Raw genomic sequence first — 20,660 nt, 5'->3', positions numbered from 1 at the left:
GATTATTACATCCATGGCTAAAATAGGAAAGGGTTTGTAATGTCAAGCACAGAGAAATCGATTAACAGCCAGACTTTTACATGAAGCAGATTTTTAAATAAACTCAAACGGTAATCAATAGCAATATAATGGTTGAACAACGACATTTTAATGCAGTTTGTTAAGAAATACACATTTTATATCATATAGACTTAAAGCAGCACTTCCATATTCATCCACCGTTGGCATGGAAACTGCTGTTGATTCCCGCGATCGCTCTGCCCTCGATTAATAATTCTGTTGTCATGCAAAAATGACGCGAGCTCCTTGGTTTCGACAAACTGCGCCTGCGCACAACAGATGTACGATCATGGCGGCGTCGTTACAAACATATGAGTTGCCTTTCAGCGTTTAAAATAATTTTAAACTATAAATAAACACATGAAAACATGAGCAGTGACAAGGTAAGTGCTTTAGCTGTCACTTTAGCTCATACAGGCTTTTATAGGTCATGTTTCTGCTCAGTAAAAGGTCGTGTAAGTTCTGGTAAATGATTGTTATGAAGAAGAAATGTTAGTTTTTTTGTGGAAATGAATGGATTAATATGGGGGTTTTACACCAAAGTGTCATTAAAATAGGTTAATGTCTTCCAGTTAATGTTGAGTCTGGCATCTAGATATTAATATCTATTGTTTTATTAGAAAATAACCAAGGAAGACACATGGACACCAGCTGACCTGAGAAAACACATCAGGGTGAGTTATGGAAAGCTTTACTTACATTTATAATTACATGTTATTGTTGGCATGTATGTTTGAGGTGTTGCAGTTGTGCTGCATGATCGTTAACATGTGTGTTTGGTGTTCTTTTTATTTGTTACCTTGGTCCTGCCAATAAAGCTCCTTAGAATTGAATTGAAAACTTTGCAGAATCTGGAAGTACAGTTATACATTTAAACCATATAGATTATGTGATATTGTAAATGAACATTTACTAAAGATAAGACGTTATACTACAGGAAATGCAACCCTGTTACTGTAATGACTCTAGCAGAGTTCAAAATCAATGCTAATGTTTACCTGTTGAAGTAATGCTCGCTGCAGAATGTAATGCTACCTTTGAGGCTGCGACAGACTTACATAAATAACTAAAGAAATATAAATCTGTCTTATTCTGATTACATGAGTAACAAGGTTGTGTTGGTCAGGGCACCACACTTGTTTAAGATTGTAAAATATGACGAGAGGACTTATCTTTGGTCTGGCTGTAGCACATGGCTTGATGATATAATTTCCTGTGTGTCATGTGACCTACAGGTGTTTCACTTCCTCTCCCAGGCTTTAAAGGTTTCCCTTACAGGGTCACACCTTCAGTTGTAATTTAAAACATGTTTTTGTTATAAATAAATGCGTTAACCATTACTAAAGACATATATTAACTCAAAAATAGCATTAAAAGTAAATAAAAAGCTTGTTTTAAATGTTTATTTGACAAGATGGTCGAGAGAAAAATGCCATTTTAGGAGAGGCTGTTTGATATTTTAAATCACATTTCGAAACCTTTCTGTACGACTGTATTTACATTTTGTCTAAGGATAAGCATATCTAACATAACAGGAGCATGTTTAGCATTATGGGCCTGGATCTTTTGAAATTTCAAAGGTTGTAGTATAGGATTATTTATTTTTTGTTTTTTCTAGGAGGGAGGACACATGGATGACAATGTCAGGAGACGAGATGACAATGAGAGAAAGCACTGTGGAGGGGAATCTGAAGAAAGACCTCGCAGAGACCCAGGGAAGGACTCCAGACAAGAGAAAGACAAGCCGAGGGAGAGGCGAGATAGAGAGGAAATAGACAAATATGCAGATCGACGGAAAGAGGGATCCCGGGATAGAAGAGCTGACAAGGAAAGAGATAGACATGAAGAGACAAGAAAGAGGTACGATGATGATAAGGAAAGACACAGAGATAAGGAGGACAGGGACAGAAGGAGGGAAGACAGAGACAAGGAAAGACGACGAGAAGAACGAGAGCACAGGAAAGAGAAGGAGAGACGGAGAAATGAGGAAGGTGGAGAAGGAAAAACAGAACGGAGGGAGAAGCAGGGCCGAGAGAAAAGAGAGAAACATCGAGAGAGAGACAAAGATGAAGACAAGAAGAACGAACGAGAGAGACGAGAGAGGAAGCATGTGGAAGTGAAGGAGGAAGGAGGTAAGGTTGCATCCATTTGAACAGATTTATCTTGAATTAGAGGGTTATTATTAACATATCACTTTCTGATTACAGAGAACAAAGAGGAACAGAAGAGACGTAAAGAGGAGAAAGAGAGGAGACACAAAGAGAGAGGAAACCATGTCAGTATCTGCAGGAAAACTGATCGTTCATAGCTATTTGGCATGTACCAAAAAAAAAATTAAGAGGCCCTATTCTATAGCTGTTTTTGTACATGTAAATGGACTGCAAAGGCTAAAAAGACATCCTTGGAAATACTTGTGTCATGTTGTGGATTTGTGGCTTTCCTCCTAGGATGAAAAGCAAAAGCATGACAGCAGATCCAGGGAACATCGAGAGGTGAAGGGGTCAGTGGAGAAGGTCAGGCGTCATGGTGCTGACAGAGAGCAAACAGAACGGGATAAAAAAAAAGAGAGGAAGCACAGAGAGGAGGAAGAACCGGAGAAAAATCACCAAAGAGACCGGACTGGCTCCAGGAGGTCTGAGAAAGAGTCGGACAAAAGTCACGACACTAAAAGTGAGGTGTGTGAGCCTGTTTACTCTCACCTGTAGATCAATTTATGTTATCTTTATGTCTCCCTAACTCTCTTTTCCCTCCTTGTATCAGGATGTAGTAACGGTACAGGACCTTAGAGACGCAGCAGAACCTGTGCTTTTTTATTCAGTTTGCAAGCATTGGTGTTTTTGTTTGCTGTTTGGACGTATACCACCTGTACTGCATGCTGCATCACCCCTAGGAAATGTTGTATTGAAGTATCTAAGATAGGTTCTACTTTATGCATGTAACTCACGTCTGCAGGCTGCAAAGGATGAAGATTTGGCTGACTATGAAGACGACTTTGAGGTAATAAAACATGCTCAGGCTGAGTCCTGTAGCACAGATTTTGGTTGTTTTTTAGTTCCCCATCTAAGTGTTTCTGTGTTATTTTTGCATGCTGTAATCATTCAGAAACTGGTGAGTATTCACACACATTATTGCAAAGTTTGTGCTCTTTTTTTTGGGCTATAAATGACAATACTTCTCGGCTTGAAGGATTATGAAGAGGATTTTGAGGAGATGGATGAGAGCCCAGAAGAAGGAGAGAACGAGAAGGAGCCTTCAGAGGTTTTAGAAGAGAATGAGGAAGTGACGGCACAAAGGAGGAAAGAAATCGAGGCGATCCAGAGAGCCATGGATGAGGAGAACCAGAGGGTTCAGTCCAGAGAGATCAGCAGCACCGAGGAGGAGGAGAGGCCCAGATGGTCCAGAGGTTTCTACCTTATTTGTTTTTCATCCATGACACACAATGGACTGCACATCATCCCTCACATGATGCATCTTCACTGCTGCTTCTACAGGATCAGAGAAGGCGCAGAGCGTAGACTCACAGCGCGGCAAGTTTATCGACTTTGTGGCGGCGAAGCAGCGCGAAGTCAGCAAGAAAGTAGCCTCGAAACAGAAGTAAGTTCACTTTCCACTCTGACTCATGGGGGGCTTGTAATCTTCTTCTCCATGTGGTCTTCAATGTGCATTTCTCGTATCAACAGGAAGCGCAGCACCGAGCTTCTCCGCCTCATTGATCTGGATTTCTCTACAACTGCGTCCCTGTTGGAACTGCCTCCTGTGAACGAGTACGACATGTACATCAGAACCTTTGGGACAGAAAACACAAAGCAGGTCAGGATCTAATCTCTCTGCATCTCAGCGATAATAAGAAACAGAGATGGAAACCAGTCTATAATAGAGGAAAGCAAAGTATCCCCTGCAGAATAACTTTCTATAGTCCATGTCTGAATGTTCTTTCCCTCCCCAGGCTTACGTTCAGTGCAATGAGGACAACGTGGACAGAGACATCCAGACAGAGGAGACAGACGTGTGTGAGAAGTGGACGCAGCATCCTCCAGAGCACAGTGGACCTTGTGGGGGTAAGAAATACAAACCTATAATGCTCCTGCAAATCTCATCCACATGCATCCTATTGGGAGATATTGAAACTACATCAGCAATAATTAACCAACCGAAACTAGGACCTCTTTAAATGCAGAGATCAGATTTTCATGCCCGGCTCTTCGTATGCATTTGGGAAAACATGGAGTCTCTTTGTACAGTTTGTTAATAGGATAAATTCCCCCATAATTCCTGCTGCTGTTTCGCCTTTTTATTGTTTATTATTCACACAATTTTGCACAAGCTGATTTAAGTTCTTTGTCATTTTGTATTATTATTATTTGAAATGATTGTTGTTATTATTGTATTTATTTTTATTACAGTTCTTATTCTTATTTAGTCTTATTTATGTTGTAATATTGTTATCTTTTTAGTTATCATTTATTTACTATTTCTATTTCTTTAATCATATTTCTTGTGTGTGTTAATTTTTCCTTTCTGCATGGCTTTTGTTTTTCACTTGTCTCTTACAGTGAACATTAGTCTTCCTTCTTTTAATGCATGCTCTAATTTACCAAAACAAAACAAATCTCTAACAAACAAAGTGTTTACATGTCAACTATTCTTTGTTTCTTCAGATCCAAACCTCTCCAGAGAAGCTCAGGACAAAAGTGAAATGAGTTTCGACTCTCAGCGTCTCACAGCGTTTCTGCGCTCGGCCTCTCAGGTATCTTTATAAACACTTTAAAAAAGACTTCCTGTGTAGAAATGAAACCTAAACTAAATGTCTGTCGTCTTTTTGTCTGGTCCAGGTGATGGTGGTGCTGCTGGAGGAGCATCGAGCTGACAGGACGTCCCTGAAGAAGCTGAAGTCTCCGGCAGACACAATGTCTTTCAGTGACGGGAGTCTACTGCTCAACACCAAGCTGCCTTTTCTCTACGGTACACATAATAATAATAATTATTATTGCACAGGTGAAGTATTGTTGTTGTTGTTGTTGTTATGCTACCTCTTTAACCCCTTTAATGTTTACTTTTTCCTGTATTAATGCAGCTGTTTTCAGGCAGTTTTTCCCACTCATTGAACCATGATTTGCTTGTCATTGGCAGGTCGCAGCATCAGCCTGCTCCGCTTCTCTCCGGTGCAGAGACACACCATGATGTCCGTGCATCGCCCAACAGAAACACCCAGCGCCGTGAGACTGGATAGCTGCACCATCATCTGCATCTGGAACATCTGGGAGCCGTCCACGCCTCAGAGGGTCCTCATCTACGAATCTGAGGTCCATACTGTTTGGTTTGAATTCAGAATTTTATGCAATCCATCTAAGCTTCGTCTACCGCTTAAAACTAACCACACAAAGACACACACACACACACACACACACACACACACACACACTCTGACAGTAGTCTGCTCTCTGCTGCAGGTGCAGTGCTGCTGCTTCAGTCCTGGGAAAGCCGTCCTGGTGTTTGCAGGAACCTCCGTGGGCTCTGTGCTGCTGTGGGACCTGAGGGAGAACACTGAGGATCACTACAGCCTGAAGATCGGGGAGGGGGAGTGGACCTTCAGACAGCCCACCTTCTCCACTGGTATTGTCTCACACACACACTCCAAACAATCTTGTTAGATTCAGTGTTTGATGATATCTTCTCTCGTGTCCACACAGACGCATTGATGTCCGGCTCGGGACATTTCTCCTCCGTGACGTCTGTAGAAGTTGTCCCTTCCACTTCCTCAGACATTCCCCTGCTGGCATCTGAGGAAGGTATGTCAATAATTCAGGTTTAATAACACACTCATTTAAGATGTTGTGTATCAGTTTATAAAGGTGTTTCACAGTGATTCTGTGTCATGATCTAGAGTCGTCAGGACTGTCGTTCCAGCTCGCCTCTCTGGATGAAGTCGGGGTTTTAAACTTCTGGGTGAGTTGGACAACAAATTTCACAAATATGTTCATTACACCAGAGGTTTTTAAACTGTGGGACAATTTAAAGGAGGGGACAAGAGGTTCAGATACTAAAAAGAAAAATTCTGCAGAATTAACAGACATACATTAGTAGTTCTGTACACCCACTTGTAAGAGGCAAACAGAAACAGCTGATAGGTAATTCGACCTACTATTAATAGTGCTCATTTGTGGAAATGTAATCAAATACAGGCCCCCAAAAAAGCTCCTAGCTAAATAGATTTACAGTAACATTATCCTCAATGTTAACATCTACCCAAACACCTGGGAAATGTATTTCCAGCAGCAGAATTATTATTATTTAATCACATATTAACATTTAATTCATACCCAGATATTTTAATGTTTTTAATGCCCTGATGTGATGGCATGTGCTCCCCTCTGTGTCCTGTAGGTGGTGCTGGAGCTCCCTAAAGCCAACGAGGCCGGCTCTCCAACAGATCTAGGTAAGCAGGTCATGTTTTAAAGCCTCCCACACCTCCACTTTTCCTGGAAGAGACTCTTTGGACCAATTCGAAACAGACCCCTACAAACATGTCTTTAAGGTGGTGTTGCAAGCTTTGGTACTAACTCCTCTCTCCAGCAAAAACAAGAACTGTCCTAACTAGGATGTATGGGTCGGTTTGGATTTGGGCCATCTTTCTCCAACATGTTGCAGCAGCTTCATCTCTCTCTCTGTCTGCTGCAGGTCTGAGGCCAGGCGGTAAAGTGAAGTTACTCCACAGCTCCGTCCTGCTCACCACTGAGAGGTGAGATTGATAAACAGCCCGGGATGATCATCCATCACGTCTCAAAATAACCTGTCAGCGCCTCCCAGCGGAAAACAGCTGCTCTGCCGTGTTTTTGTCACCACAACATCTGATGGACACATATCTGTGATGGAGTGTCATGTTCCACTGTACGCTGCGGCGGTTTGTTTTTGGCCCAGCATGTGGTAACCTTTGACCTCTCTTTTTGGCATTTTCCCTCCTCTTAGGGTGTCGCCACGAGATGCAGCGAAAACAGCAACGCTACAAACTCTTAATTTTAAATTCCTCCCAACAGACTCCAACCATTTCTTTATCGGCACCAACATGGTAAGCAGAGTCTTGGAGAATATCCAACCAAATGCTCTTTTGGGTCATTTAGTGATGTGGGATTGATACCCTTTATCTCTAGGGTCTGGTTAACCATGAAACCAGTCACGGTCTGAAGGCTTCTCCGAGGTTTTACAGGTTTCAGGAGGCCGGAGTGCGACCTGTTGACGTCACCTCGATCCACTTCTCTCCCTTCAGGAAACACTTGTTCTTGGTGAGAATGCACCTCCCTGAAATGAAAGGAAATATGGTTAATTGACTTTAATTTCCCCCAGTATAAATGCAGTATTTCTCTCCCAGGTGGGTTGTGGGGACGGCAGCATCCGGCTTCATGCGGTGAATCAGGAGCAGCCTGTGTCAGAGTGGAGGAACAGTACCGCTGGAGAACCGGTGGTTTCACTGCAGTGGAACCAAACCAGACCCTCAGTGTTCTGCGTTCTGGACGGAGCGTCTAACCTCCACATCTGGGACCTGCTGAGAAATGACACCCAGCCCATGGTGACGGAGAGGCTGGACTCTGACAGGTAACATCTTCAGGAAGAGGGAGGATTTTCCTGAGTGATGTCTTACTGATATATGTTTTCTACTCTCAGTGTGACGGCCATGACTGTGTTCGGAGACTCAGGACAACAAAACACATACTCAGGAGTAGCTGTGGCTCACAAGTCAGGAAAGATAGAGATGCAGTATTTCACGAGAACTTTGACTGTGTCCGGTACTGAAGAGGAGGAGAAGCTGGACAGTTTGGTCACTGAAGCCTTTTGAAGCTACTGTTTTTAAAACTCTGGACATGCATAAAGATCAATTTATAAATCTGTTTTTGTTCAATTTCTTGCAAAATAATTTCACATAGTGATTATAAGAAGGTAGCTAAATACCAAAGATCATTTAAACGACCCACAATATCATTAATTATCTTCCATTATGTGAAACCTTTAATAAATGTTGGTTTAAATATTTATACTGTTAGATGTGAATATAAAATATTTGTATGGATTAACAACTTTACTTTTTGATACATTAAACTGATGCTGTCTGTAGTTTGTGGTTTTTAATTCTGATGTGTTCTTGTGGAAAGTGTGTTTTGAAAATGACAACAATTTAAATGCGGATAATCTATGCTAACCCGGTTAGCATCACATTAGCTCTACAAAAAGCCAATTTTTCCACTGGATTTTGGTAGGCCTATATAATGCAGAAAATCATCAGTAAAATAAAGTCCTAAAAAGAATAGCCCTATGGTTAATCATATGTACTTATATACTTATAAATACTGTTATTTATCAGTTTATTAAAACAAATATACATTAGAAATTGCTCATATTTTTGCCGCCGGAGTTTTGAGACCTGTTGCCATGGAGGTAGCTTAGCAACCCGTCGCCTAGCAACAGAGAGGTAGCCCCTGGAGCCTAGAAAACGGAACTTTTCTCAAAGCAGGTATGCTAACATTGTTCATGCTTTCTTTTACCTTAGGTAACTTAAAACTGTTAAGATCACAGACTGTATGCTATTTGCTGAACGGTAAACAACGTTAACGTTTGTCCACCTTTTAAACTGAAGCCAAACAATAGCCTTTAGCTTCACAGTAGCTAAGATGCGGGATGTTTTTATTGGTTGTTGTTTGGGTGTCTTATGATCATTATTTAATATCCCACTTTTTAAGTCGTGTATCTAACATTTCTGCCTGTAAATAGCATTTATTTCACCCAAATTTCCAAACAATATCTGATATTTTTTTGTAATAGAATAGCTTAACCAGTTTACATAAGATATCCACGTTAACTGAAAATCCAAAGTTATTGATATAAAATATCAATCTTTTTAAGATTCTTTAGAGTGCACTGCCATCTAAACACCAGAGGTTTTTGTTGTAGATGTTCCCAGAATCAATGTTTGCAGGAGATCTGTTAGAAAGTGATGGAGGAGACGAGAACAACAACAGTCCTGGTCCCCCATCCCACCCTGATGTCCCAAGAGAACAGGACACCGAATGAAAGGACGCAACATACGAGCAAGGTAGACCATGTCTCCATGATGCATACTGACTTTCAGACACCTTATATATGCGTTCTCTGTGTCTGTCTCCAGGTGAAACCCTCTAAGAGTCGGCAGTGTGTGTTCACTCATGGTCTCCATCGCCTGCATCATTTCCCCTGCGACAGCCCGGTGCGTTTCCTGCTGTTCTCTGAAGCTGATGCTGCCTTCATCAGCCTCCACTCAGACAACACAGCCAGCCTCTACGGAGCCGACGGCCACACACATACCTCCTCACAATACTTCCCTTTCCTGGGCCTGACAGCCTCAAAGACCCTTGGCTGTTTGGTGGGCTGGGGCCCGGGGCCAGTCTTCACACTCCTGGATGAGGATCTACAACCAGTGGAGGCTGCAAACGATGCCCTGGACATAAGTGTGTGTGAGGCTGCAGATCACTCCTCAGAGCTGGTGACTGCCGGCGAGGGGAATGTGTGTGTGTGGTCCGTGATGCTCATGAGGTGTAAGCTGAAGATCACGGAGGAGCTGCAGAACAGAACATTCACTCACATGGCGTTGGCCCCGCCGCGGTCTGACCGGCCCCACAGAGCCTTTGTGGTGAGCGGGGTAGTCGTGACAGTGATCGATCTCGACGTTGGGAAGGTACTGCAGCACAAGAGGGATCTGTGCTCACGGTGTGTGTGTTTGTCTATCAGATCAAATGATTTTTTCTTTAGCAAGTAAAAAGAAAAGACTTGCATATTAAAAATGTAACAAAGTAGGCACATGGTATTCATAACAAAAATGTTATAGCACATCAGGAGTGTTACAGTGTGTGTGTGTGGGGGCTCTACCACATGTTGTGTTTCACAGAGACATCACTGCCATGGTGTTCTGCTCCCAGCTGGACTGTCTGATCACTGCATCAATGGAGCTCTCCATCAGAGTGTGGGGTCCAGACTGGGACCTTCGTATGGCCTTTGTTGGACATAATGGTAAAGTCTTAACAATTTATTATCTTCTTGCCTCATTGGCCTCATTTATTGGCTCATCATGGGGGTCCCGTAGTGAGGAGGAAGCTATTTTGCTGCAGTTGGGTTAGGGTAAGGTCCAATATTTATAGTAGTGTACAAGTTGCAAATTAAAGGTTACAAAGCTGAAGGAGACAAGAACTGCAGGCAGAGGTTAATGTCTGTATGCCTTTAATAAACAGGGTGTTTTATTTGTGCACAGGTGTGGTGAGCTCTCTGTTCTTCTGCCCGGGGATCAGCATGTTGCTGTCGGCCTCTGCTGACTGTACGATCCGGTGCTGGAGCCTTACAGACGGGGATGTGGTGGAGGTTGTTCACACCGAGCAGGAAAACCCTCTGTTATGTGTAGGAGGAAATACAAAGGGAGATGCCTTCTTCTCCTTCTCTCAGCAGGGAGTGGATGTTTGGACCATTAGATCCCTGTACAGCCTGCACTGTAAAATCAGAGGGGAAGAAGGAGCCCCTCTAAGACAGATCTTAGTGACTCCATTTCCAGCTCCTTACCCCAAACGTGTCCTGTGTTTGAGCGGTGAAAGTGACATCATGCTGGTGGCTGCCGGAACAGGATCAGTGCTGACTTCCTTCAGAGCTCATCAGAGGATCCTGTGTGCAGATTACTGTCTGCAGAGAGAGATCGTGATGGCTCTGAGCCACACAGGTGCACTGCTCCAGGCCAGTACGCTCACTAACCCCATCACTGTGATGCAAGAGTGGAACGGGAGAGGGCAGGGGGCTTGGCAGCGTAGAGACCATGTGACTGAGAATGACGCTCAGACTCTGCCCCCCCCTGGCCCGGCCCAATGCCTGGTCCTGTACAGCTGTGTGTCCGAAACACAACAATCTGTGGAGAAGTGGAGGAGTTTGCAGCAGGGAAGAGGAAGCACACACAAGAGGAATGCAGAGCTAGATGATGACAAGAACAAGTGAGCATTTTATCTGAAAGAATAGCAGAATAGGGCTTCTTTAAATATCTGTTATGGTAATATACTATCAGGTAAAGCATCCTAACTTCAGCTGACTGTACCCAACAGGTTTCTGATCGTCCTCGGCCAGAGTGGAGGCTGTGTGAGTGTCCTGAGTCTTGATAACGGGAAGGTGTTACAAAGGACGCCGGCACATAACGGACGGAGAGTCAATGCAATGCTGGCACTTCCTGAAAGCGGACTACTCCTCACAGCAGGTACTGTCCAAAACAACATTATTGACTTTGTGTGCTCTACAAAAGTTCTACATTTTCAGGATAATACCCCCTCTCTAAGGTGAGGACCGGACGGTGGTGGTGTGGAGAGTGAACCCTTACCTGCAGGAGAGTCTGATACAGCAGCTGAGTCTGCACTGTGATCAGCCTCAGCTCCACATGTCTGCTCTGGGGCCCCTGCTGCCCCTCACCTGTCAGGACCCTGATACTGGAGCCTACACCCTGAGACACTTTAACCTCCTGGACCTCAGCCAGGTGCATCACCAACCCAGTGAAGGACATTCAGACTCATTCACAGGTCATTATAACAGTTTGTTTGTTTGTTACTGAAGGATGCTTTGTGTGTGTGTGTGTGTGTGTGACGGAGTGTTTTCCTTTGCAGGGTTGTGCGTGTGCCCGGATCTGGAGGTGTTTGTCTCCAGCGGTGCAGACGGGACAGTGTGTGTCTGGAATGAGGAGAACCAGCTCATCAGGTAGGAGCTGCCAGATCAATTGAGTGGTGCAGGAATGAGTCCCTAATGACTTAGCATCACTATTGTATTACAGATGTAAAGATCATTCAGTAATTCTGGTGTGTGTGTGTGTGTGTGTGTGTGTGTGTGTGTGTGTGTGTGTGTGTGTGTGTGTGTGTGTGTGTGTGTGTGTGTGTGTGTGTGTGTGTGTGTGTGTGTGTGTGTGTGTGTGTGTGTGTGTGTGTGTGTGTGTGTGTGTGTGTGTTCAGGACCCTGCAGCTGAACGCAGTGCCTGAGTGTGTGTGTTACGCTGGATTTGGAGGGGAGGTGTTCCTCAGCATCAGAGGGGATCTGTACAGGATGGACTGCACAAAGTTCCTGCCTCATGATTATCAACAGATGGTAACCGGGCAGTTTCCAGCCTGTCTGAGGGATTTGCAGGGTCATTTTTAACCCAAACTGCGAAATATAAACCCATGTAATCCTGTTGTATTCCCACAGCTCCTGCACATTAACTGTGCCAAGCCCCAGCCTGACACACCTGTGCTCAAGATGCAAAAAAAGTAAGATTTATTCACACAAGATATTCAAATAAAACAAAACCAGTCCTCATAGCAACTGTGGTGTGAACAGGAATAAAAGCCCGGCTAAAGATGAGGAAGAAGAGTTGCAAATAATCACCAGGAACATATTCCTGACAGATGACATGTGGGAACAGAAGGTGTGTGTGAACTGGAAGACCTGCTTGCCATTGCATTCTGCAGACTGTGTTCAAATATCTTCTCCATCTGTTTAGCAGTGTGTGAGCTCAGTGATTCTGAGCATGGACCTCGCAGCGCTCCTCCAAGGCTCAGTGGAAAGCCGGAAGCCGAAGCCTCGCAGGACGAAGGAGACCAGTAAACAGGCGTTTGAAAACTACATGAAGATACTCTACGGGCTGCCTCTTAATATTAAGGTTTCTCCCTTTGAGCTTTATGCACATTCTGCTTATTCAGGGGAGTAAATTAATAGGATAATTGTGTGTTTTCAGGTTGATTTAGGAGATACGTTTGACCCAGTTAAACCTGAGATAGCCTCATTTGATCCTGATCCATATCACAATAAACCCCGAAGCCCTCTTGCCCCAAAGGAGGAGGAGGTCCACCCCGAACCTATAGTACAGATAGCTGTGAAAAGGAAGGTAAGATTATAAAATTATTTTAAAAAACAGAGAGTTTGTTGTTAAGAGGCTATATTCTGCATTTTAGTGGGCTCTGGTTTCAGACTACAATATAAACTCAACATCAGCAGAATGTCCTCTTTGATTAGAAAAAGAGGAATGTGTTGTTCTGTTTCTCAAACAGCAGAAGAAAAAGGCTCCAGCAACGATCCCGGCCCCAAAAACCCTGAAAAAATTCAAACTTGTTGCCAGAGTCACACCTCGGAAACCAGTCAGAGTAAAGACGTATGAAAAGGTGAGAGCATATTATCTTTATTCCACAGAGAGAAACCACAGCAGCTCTCATCTGTCACATCATATCTCCCTGTAGCCTCCAGAGCTCATTCCTCCAAAAGAGGAACCTGAACCAGAACCTCTTCCTCCTCTTCGTCCTCCTCCTCCTCTTCGTCCTCCAAGGACTCCATCACAACCCCCGCCACGGGAACCCAACCCCGTGCTGCCGACGTTCCTCAAACAGTTTGCAGACGCAGCCTGGTTTAAAGAGCTGTATCCTGAGAAGAGGGTAACCTACGCTGAGCATCTGTATCTACGCCATCCATGCACACACACTACTGGCCTGTTTATCAATGGGTGTGTGTGTGTGTGTGTGTGTGTGTGTGTGTGTGTGTGTGTGTGTGTGTGTGTGTGTGTGTGTGTGTGTGTGTGTGTGTGTGTGTGTGTGTGTGTGTGTGTGTGTGTGTGTGTGTGTGTGTGTGTGTGTGTGTGTGTGTGTGTGTGTGTGTGTGTGTGTTTGCGTGCGTGCTGCGTGCGTGCGTGTGTGTGCAGAGCCTCCCCAGCGATCTGTCTCCAGAGTGCTTCTCCCTGCAGCTGCTGGAGCATCTGTTCTCATGCCGCTCTGCCTCCAGGCTGAAGCTCCTCTCCGCTCTGCAGGCGCTGCGCAGCCAGAGCCTCCTGCAGAACTCAGACCAGGTTTACCAGGGCCTCCTCCACCTGCTGCACACCTTCATCAAACCCCCCCTGGTACTATGCATCCTGAGTAGAGGTTAACCACGGTGTAATTAAAGTACAGGATATGATTGTGTTTCCTGTGTGTTTCAGTCGGCTGGGATTCGAGCCGCTCTGGTGGAGACGTTGAATCTGCTGCTGCGTCTCAGATCTGCCAGCTATGAGTTTGTGAGGGAGCTTCTAACACTGCTGGCTTTCAAAAAGCTGGGTCTCAGGTGAGTCTTTACATAAAGGGCTAACTTATCAGCCTCCTTTCACTGCAACGGGGTGTATTAACTAGTAAGTAGAAACCACTGAAAACTAGGCGGCTGTAATCCATGTTTGAATGAATGAATGTCATTTTTTTCTCTCCTGTGAATAGAGAAACAGTGCTTAGCAAGCTGACTGCGTTAACTGTGACTGAGCCTGAGACGTGGCTATTACCGGAGCTGGAGAGCTGGAAATCGGACCCGTCTAACACCTGGAGCAGCCTCCACGACAGAGCCGCGTCCTGGCTGCAGGAGTGGACGTCCAAATACAAAGTAACACCAACATGTTGTACTGAAATCTCCCTCTTCCTAAAATATCTTATCCATCTGGGAAACCTCTCTCACATTCAGTATGGCCATCGATCAGAGTATTTGTGAGCGTGACAAAAGCCCAGAGCAGGTGTTTGAAACTGAGAGGACCTCTGCTGTCCTTTACGCTGACCGCTGAGTCAGGAATGCACGCGTGTTGTTGACGGGCATGGTGTCCGTTCTGGCTAACCGCTCGAGGTGATTAACTGCTGGAGCTGTACATGTAATTCCCTCTTCCTCCACACCTCCAGGAACATGCCAGGTGTCTGAACCTCAGGAGTTCAGGGAGGTTGGACCCATCGGCCGTCAGCATGGTGGACATGCTGAACTACTTCTGCTCTGTGCGGAGAGAGGAGTACAGGAAGGCCCGATGTGTGGCTCCTGATGGTCCCAAAAACACAGTTCTGATGCCCCTGTATGACTGGTATGTAAAGGTCATACAAGGTTAATAACGGTCTCCATTGCTAAAGGTGTTTTACTTTGACGCTACGTTTAATTGTGCAGCAGCTCTCAACCAATCCTGCGTCTGGGAGAGACTCACAGCATGGCCAGGACCTGGAGGCCGCCAGGTAAGACTTCAATTCAATCTTAAAATGGTAACTGTACACAAACAAACACTGGTCACTAATATTTCCTCACCCCTCAGGTATAATTCTGCCTCCCCTGAGACACCGTCCCTTCCTCACACACTTCCCCAGCTTCGTCTCGTTCCCGTTACCCCGGGTCACTCTGCTCCCTTTCCACCTGTCTTCAGAGGAAGACTGGCTGCAGGCGACGTACCACCGATACTTCATCCCGCAGCAGTCATACGTAGAGTACTACAGATAATAAAAAGACCCATGAATCAGCTTTAAGACTGATTTATTTTGGAACAGTATAATGCTTTCCTGTAGGATAAAGGAGACGTTCAAGAAAAGACAAAAATGGAAAAACAGCTCAAAAAGAATCACTCCGAAACAATCCTAAATGCAGACACATTCAATTCATATGAAACACACATTAAACAGGGTGTTGATGTGTGTGTACACACTGATGAGTTAATGCCTTATAGAAACAGCTGTTAAGGCACATAACTTGTCATAACAAGAGGGTAAAAAATGTCATCCTGATGATAGCGTGTCTGACAATTTCATGTATACAACAAGGAGAATTATTAGAGTAGTAGAGCACCATTTCATTAAAGCACCTCACCTCCATGCGTCCTGTTCAGAGGGAGGAGAGACACTCAGATTTTATACTCACTAAATTGTCAAAATACTCTGTCATAAGTCCTGCATTCTGTTGTGATTGGTCAACCACTCAGATGTCCCGCCCCTTAGCATACAATGTGTTGGAGTGCTAGCCAATAGGAGCGCGATTGTTCGGTAGTAATGTCACTTGGTTCAGGAAGTAAACAAAGGAGTCCAATAGAAGTCTTCATCACTTGATAAAGAAAAGATCAAAAGTTCTCCCGGTGATCGTTAGATCGTCAGGTGTTCTTTGTTCCTGTACTTTAATCCACCAAGTCTTTATCGTAGTTCAGCAGGTCGCAGGTCAGCAGCAGGTCCGACCTCCCGCTCTCCTTCAGCGCTCTGTTGATCTGGCTGCTGGTGAAGTTGATATCTGCAGCGTCGTCCAGGGGCCAGTCTAACAGCTGGGCGCTGGAGGGCAGCTCCGGCAGCCCCGGCTGGTAATCCTCCAGAGGGTTCGGGTACAGAAGCTGCCGCAGAGAAGGCATCCTCACCGCCGTCCTCACCAGCTGCATGAGCCCGGCGATGGAGAGCGGGTTCAGGGCCAACGCTAGGCTCCTGAGGGCCCGGCAGCAGCCTAACGAAGGCAGCAGGAGCCCCAGCAGGTTATCAGTGAGTCCACATCCACTCAGAGACAGGTGCAGCAGGCTGCCGGAGGCCTGAGAGAGGAGGCGGCGGATAGAGCTCAGAGTGTCTTCATCCAGACGGTTCTCACTGAGGTCCAGCTGCTGTAGCGTGGGGGTGTGGTGGCTGCAGGACAAGTAGGACAGGTCTGCAGGACTCAGGCTCAGGTACGGCAGCTCCAGGATCTCCAGAGGCTGAGGCAGGGAGCTGTCACACAAGAGCATTTATATCACGTTATTATTCAATTCAAGAATCCGTTACAGAGGTGTAAGGCACATATGACTTTCACCACACATTACCCCTGTGTGTGTTCTGATGTATCTGTGTTTATTACCCTGTTGCTGCTATAACACCTGAATTTCCTTAAGGAATCAACACTATTGGCCCCTCTAATAAACACTACGCAGAAATACCAGAATGAGAACTGTTTGATTCAAGCTAAAGGACAGTGATGAGGATCATGTAATACCTGAGCAGCACTCTGAGTTGTCCCGGCAGACGAAGAGCGGTGAGGCTGAGGCGCCTGAGTTCCTGCAGCTGTTTGAGACCCTCAGATAATTCCTTTAAAGCCTCCCCCTGGTCGGGCTGCTCTCTACGTAAATCCAGGTTGCAGTAATGCAGACGTAGAGAGCTCAGAGCAGGGAAGCTGGACAGCAGAGGCAGAAGCTCCGCCAGACCAGCCACCCCAATGTTACTGTAGCGGACATCAAGTCCCAGAAGCCCCTGCTGAGGGAGCAAACCCAGCAGAGTCTTGATACTGGACACGGAGATCTCCTCCACTCGCAGGTACCTGCACTGCAGATTCAGGGGTCCGGATGTGGTCAGAGCCCCGCGCACTCGCTCCCAGGATCTGGCATTCACAAACAGATCTGCCCTCACATGCACCAACACTTCACTGTCTTTCACTTCCTGTTTACTTCCTGATCCTGTGCTTGTAGGTTCCCTCTTCCTCTCCACCTCCATCCTCCTCCTCACACCGGGAATCAGCTCCTCTTCACCACATGTGTCACTTCCCGCCACTTCTTCATCCCCTGTGTGGTTTCCCGCCCTCTCCCTCTTCACGTCCTGTTCCCTCTCCAGATCTGAGCACCTCTTCCTCTCCCTCTGTGCTCTCTGGGCTCCACTCCTGGCCTGGACCACCATGGTGCAGAGGGCCACAGTGAGGGACCAGCCTCCCATCGGGTCCCCTGTCCCCCCCTCGTTTCCCTGCAGCCCACACAGATCCAGCATCTGCAGGGCACACCTGGGGAAAGAGGAGTGTACAATTATACTCAGATCCTGATCCACACTCCTCTTCAGAGGTGGAAAAAGTACTCAGATCTTCTTCTTAACAATAAAACAATAATAAAGTGTTACAGCCAATGTTGTAGGTGACCAATGCAAACTAAATACATGTGAAATTGTACTCAAATCCCGAGCAATTATTAGTGGTATAATTACTAGAGTATTTACATTGTGCTACTTAAACCTGAAAACATTACAGACGTAAACATTATCTAATATAGTGCTTCTTCCAGCACTGCTCTTCCTACCTGGGGTCCAGCAGTCCCCTCACCACCGCCAGCAGCAGAGCCTGGATACAGAGTCTGTTCGGGGCTGGTTTCCTCCGGACCCGCAGGGTGCGTTCAGGCCACCGCTGCACCAACTCCCCGACAGCCAGAGGTCTGCAGCCGGAGAGAGAGGCCTCCAGCAGGGGTCTGAACAGCTCCATGGGGACGAAACTCAGCCAGCATGGGGACGAGCTGTGGTCCCGCACCACCTCCGAGGCACAAAGACTCAGCAGAGAGAGAACCATTTCTGCACAGAGACAGGTGAGCTGTTATACAGGAGAGCTTAGTGGAACACTAGTGCTGTTTCCGTCAGAGAGCCATGGAGTATAAAGAGAACTGGAAACAGTGTTGGAGGAGGAGCTCTGTTTGTTCCTATGAGAGTTGCTCAGTGAAGCACAGATGAAGTGACTGTAGATTCAGGAAGTACCACATTTGGGCCCACGGAGCATGCGCAGTAGACTTTTCCGTTAAGCCCCCAACTCCGATCTCCAGCTAAATGCATTAGGAGGGAAAAAGGCACACCAGATGAGTGAAAGAAAAGGTAACGGGTTCTTATCTGCAGTATAGATTTATTGAAATACTTTCGGAAGTGTTTTTTCCAAATGTACGTCAATTTAAAAAAAAATGTTGGCCCACAATGACGTCATAAATGTTGTAGTACCACCGTTTGGCCACTACGCTCATTCATGAAAACCTGCTTCAACCGTCGGCACCCTTCCTGGCTAACTAGCTAGCTAATATTAACTTCATGGCGGAAACGTGACTCTCGTCTTGTAAACATTCCCAGAAAAGACTTTATAACTTCATGTGATATCCATTCTGAGTGTCCACAGAAATAACCTAATATGGGAACCTGTCGCTGGTGAAATATTAAACGTGGAAACATCTCGTTAGCTTGCAAAACGGATTGTTTACATTTTTCTGACCCAATGACGTAGCATGTATAGGCCTGACGTCACCACTATAGACATTTTTCACGAGTCATTTACAATGTATAACATTTAGAGCACTTATTTTCGGTGCACAGTACGGATAAAATCAACAATATACATCTTACAAGACATACAAATTACAAAACAATCATTAACAATGTGGTAAGGGTCTATTCAAGTAACATAAACAAGTCAAATTACGAGAAAAAGTGTATTATTTAAGTGATTTTGCAAAGACTTTAAGTTTGTATTTCTATACAGTGAAGTGGAACTTAGAATTTGGATATTTATAACTATATAAATTAAAGCATAGAGTGAATGTGTGCACTTTTAACCTACTTTCATGGCTTTTTAGTCTTGATTTGTGTAATTAAATCGTTATTTAGGAGTGTTTTTTCCATCAACTATGACTGTTTAGTTGATAGTTGTTTTATTTAGGGTTTTATATTAATAACAGCAGCTTATATACCACTCGTTATGAGTCTAACATCAGGCAAAAGTATTTCCTAGTACCCTCCCTTTATATAGATGCTACTAGGAATTGCTTTTGCCTCATGCTGGACCATGGGGTTCAGATATTAGACACGTTGACAAAGCACCAGCATTGCTGCCAAGTTTAGCCCTCAACTCTTAACCTTAAAGAGACTGTCAGTGTGGAGATACTATGACTTAGAAACAATAAAGCCAAAGAAATATTCAGATTCCGTAATACATTGCAAGAAAGAATATTATATCTTGCATCAAAATCTTGTGAAAAAGCACAGATCAGTTATCAGCAATATTTACTAAAAGTATAACAAACAAAAGTCCTCTAGGATTATTCTCAAGCTAGTAAGTAAGTGTTATAGCATTATATATGTTAGTTCTGCATTAATATCTCTGAAGATTGAAGCAGAATTCTAATGCATTATTACACAATATTTTTCTAGGTTTACTCACTAATAACTGCAGCTCTCAATGAATATATCAAATAACATTTACCTCTGTAATGTATTCAGGTTAGAGCAGCACAAAATTGAAATACTAATGTTCTCCAGTACTGTAGATATACTTTCCCTAACCCACCACTGAACACAGGGCACACTTACTAGTTGTTGTTTCACGGCTTCTTGTCTATAGTTTCCTGCCTGCGGAGGCCGACGCAGTGCATCCTCCTGACTGTAGATTTATTCTGTCAACAGGTCGCAGCACAGTGCATTAAAGTGCATTTAGGGATATCGTGCAACTGGAGCATGCCAACAAGTGTTGGTGGTTAGAGAGGCAGTGAGTGTGTGGATGATTCAGACTGCGTAACTTGGCACAGATGGCCCCTGTGCCTCTTCCTAGAAAAGAAGGAGGGTAAACAGACCAGGCGGAAAGTTGTTTGGGGATCCTTGATTAAGCTGGAGGCTCTGCAGAGTCAAGTAAGCAGCCTCAATACACTAGGAGGTATTGAAACTGAGTGAAATATTCAATAAAATAAGGTCCACTTGAATTAAATTGGATGGCTAACGAGCTATGAAAGTTGGTTTGTGATTATTGAGTGTCCTGCAATAGTGAGATTAGCCAGTAGATAGCGCCTAAAGCTCATGCAAGCTGGCTTCTCTGCCTAGCAACAAAAAGTACACACAAATACACATGTACACATATACCATAAAGACCATTTCCATTATTATTAGGTTATTTATATATATATAACATGACCTTCAAAGTGTTTGGTTTGGCTCTGATTATGCAGATGAATACTCCATCAGTAATTGGATTTATATCACGCCTGGAAGTCTAATTTCTCCCTGCTCACTCAAGTTTAGGATTTATTTCTCAGCTTTAATTGATGTTTTGTTACC

The 20,660-nt window shown here is 44.7% G+C and overlaps 3 protein-coding genes across 3 annotated transcripts; 2 read left to right on the top strand and 1 right to left on the bottom strand.

Annotated features, from left to right (window-relative positions):
- The first annotated feature begins 313 nt into the window (after nucleotides 1-313).
- On the top strand, nucleotides 314-8,166 carry dync2i1 (dynein 2 intermediate chain 1). The gene is made up of 22 exons (XM_063912213.1): nucleotides 314-443; nucleotides 681-734; nucleotides 1,679-2,192; nucleotides 2,268-2,335; nucleotides 2,508-2,735; nucleotides 3,013-3,057; nucleotides 3,247-3,463; nucleotides 3,552-3,654; nucleotides 3,741-3,870; nucleotides 4,007-4,118; nucleotides 4,719-4,807; nucleotides 4,893-5,022; nucleotides 5,191-5,363; nucleotides 5,511-5,673; nucleotides 5,751-5,849; nucleotides 5,945-6,006; nucleotides 6,445-6,496; nucleotides 6,739-6,799; nucleotides 7,027-7,126; nucleotides 7,209-7,340; nucleotides 7,427-7,650; nucleotides 7,720-8,166. Exons 1-22 carry the CDS (start codon nucleotides 429-431, stop codon nucleotides 7,889-7,891), a joined length of 2,943 nt encoding a protein of 980 aa, XP_063768283.1. The 5' UTR covers nucleotides 314-428; the 3' UTR covers nucleotides 7,892-8,166.
- Nucleotides 8,167-9,043: 877 nt separating this feature from the next.
- wdr97 (WD repeat domain 97) lies at nucleotides 9,044-15,803 on the top strand. The gene is made up of 20 exons (XM_063874023.1): nucleotides 9,044-9,142; nucleotides 9,215-9,792; nucleotides 9,971-10,092; nucleotides 10,331-11,051; nucleotides 11,160-11,308; nucleotides 11,388-11,624; nucleotides 11,709-11,799; nucleotides 12,048-12,180; nucleotides 12,280-12,341; nucleotides 12,412-12,499; nucleotides 12,578-12,733; nucleotides 12,809-12,958; nucleotides 13,122-13,232; nucleotides 13,308-13,499; nucleotides 13,763-13,957; nucleotides 14,036-14,157; nucleotides 14,304-14,463; nucleotides 14,751-14,923; nucleotides 15,004-15,068; nucleotides 15,146-15,803. Exons 1-20 carry the CDS (start codon nucleotides 9,044-9,046, stop codon nucleotides 15,325-15,327), a joined length of 3,786 nt encoding a protein of 1,261 aa, XP_063730093.1. The 3' UTR covers nucleotides 15,328-15,803.
- On the bottom strand, nucleotides 15,344-18,715 carry si:ch73-174h16.4 (leucine-rich repeat-containing protein 14). Its single transcript, XM_063912212.1, has 3 exons — nucleotides 17,885-18,715; nucleotides 16,822-17,595; nucleotides 15,344-16,559 (listed from the first exon to the last, which is right to left on the bottom strand). The coding sequence occupies exons 1-3, from the start codon at nucleotides 18,145-18,147 to the stop codon at nucleotides 15,992-15,994; spliced, it is 1,605 nt and encodes a 534-aa protein (XP_063768282.1). The 5' UTR covers nucleotides 18,148-18,715; the 3' UTR covers nucleotides 15,344-15,991.
- Between the last annotated feature and the right edge of the window lie 1,945 nt (nucleotides 18,716-20,660).

This window comes from Eleginops maclovinus, chromosome 21, assembly GCF_036324505.1.
Source record: "Eleginops maclovinus isolate JMC-PN-2008 ecotype Puerto Natales chromosome 21, JC_Emac_rtc_rv5, whole genome shotgun sequence".
Taxonomy (NCBI): Eukaryota; Metazoa; Chordata; class Actinopteri; order Perciformes; family Eleginopidae; genus Eleginops; species Eleginops maclovinus.
Note: the sequence above shows the minus strand (reverse complement) of the source record. Positions and strands in the feature narration are given on the sequence as shown.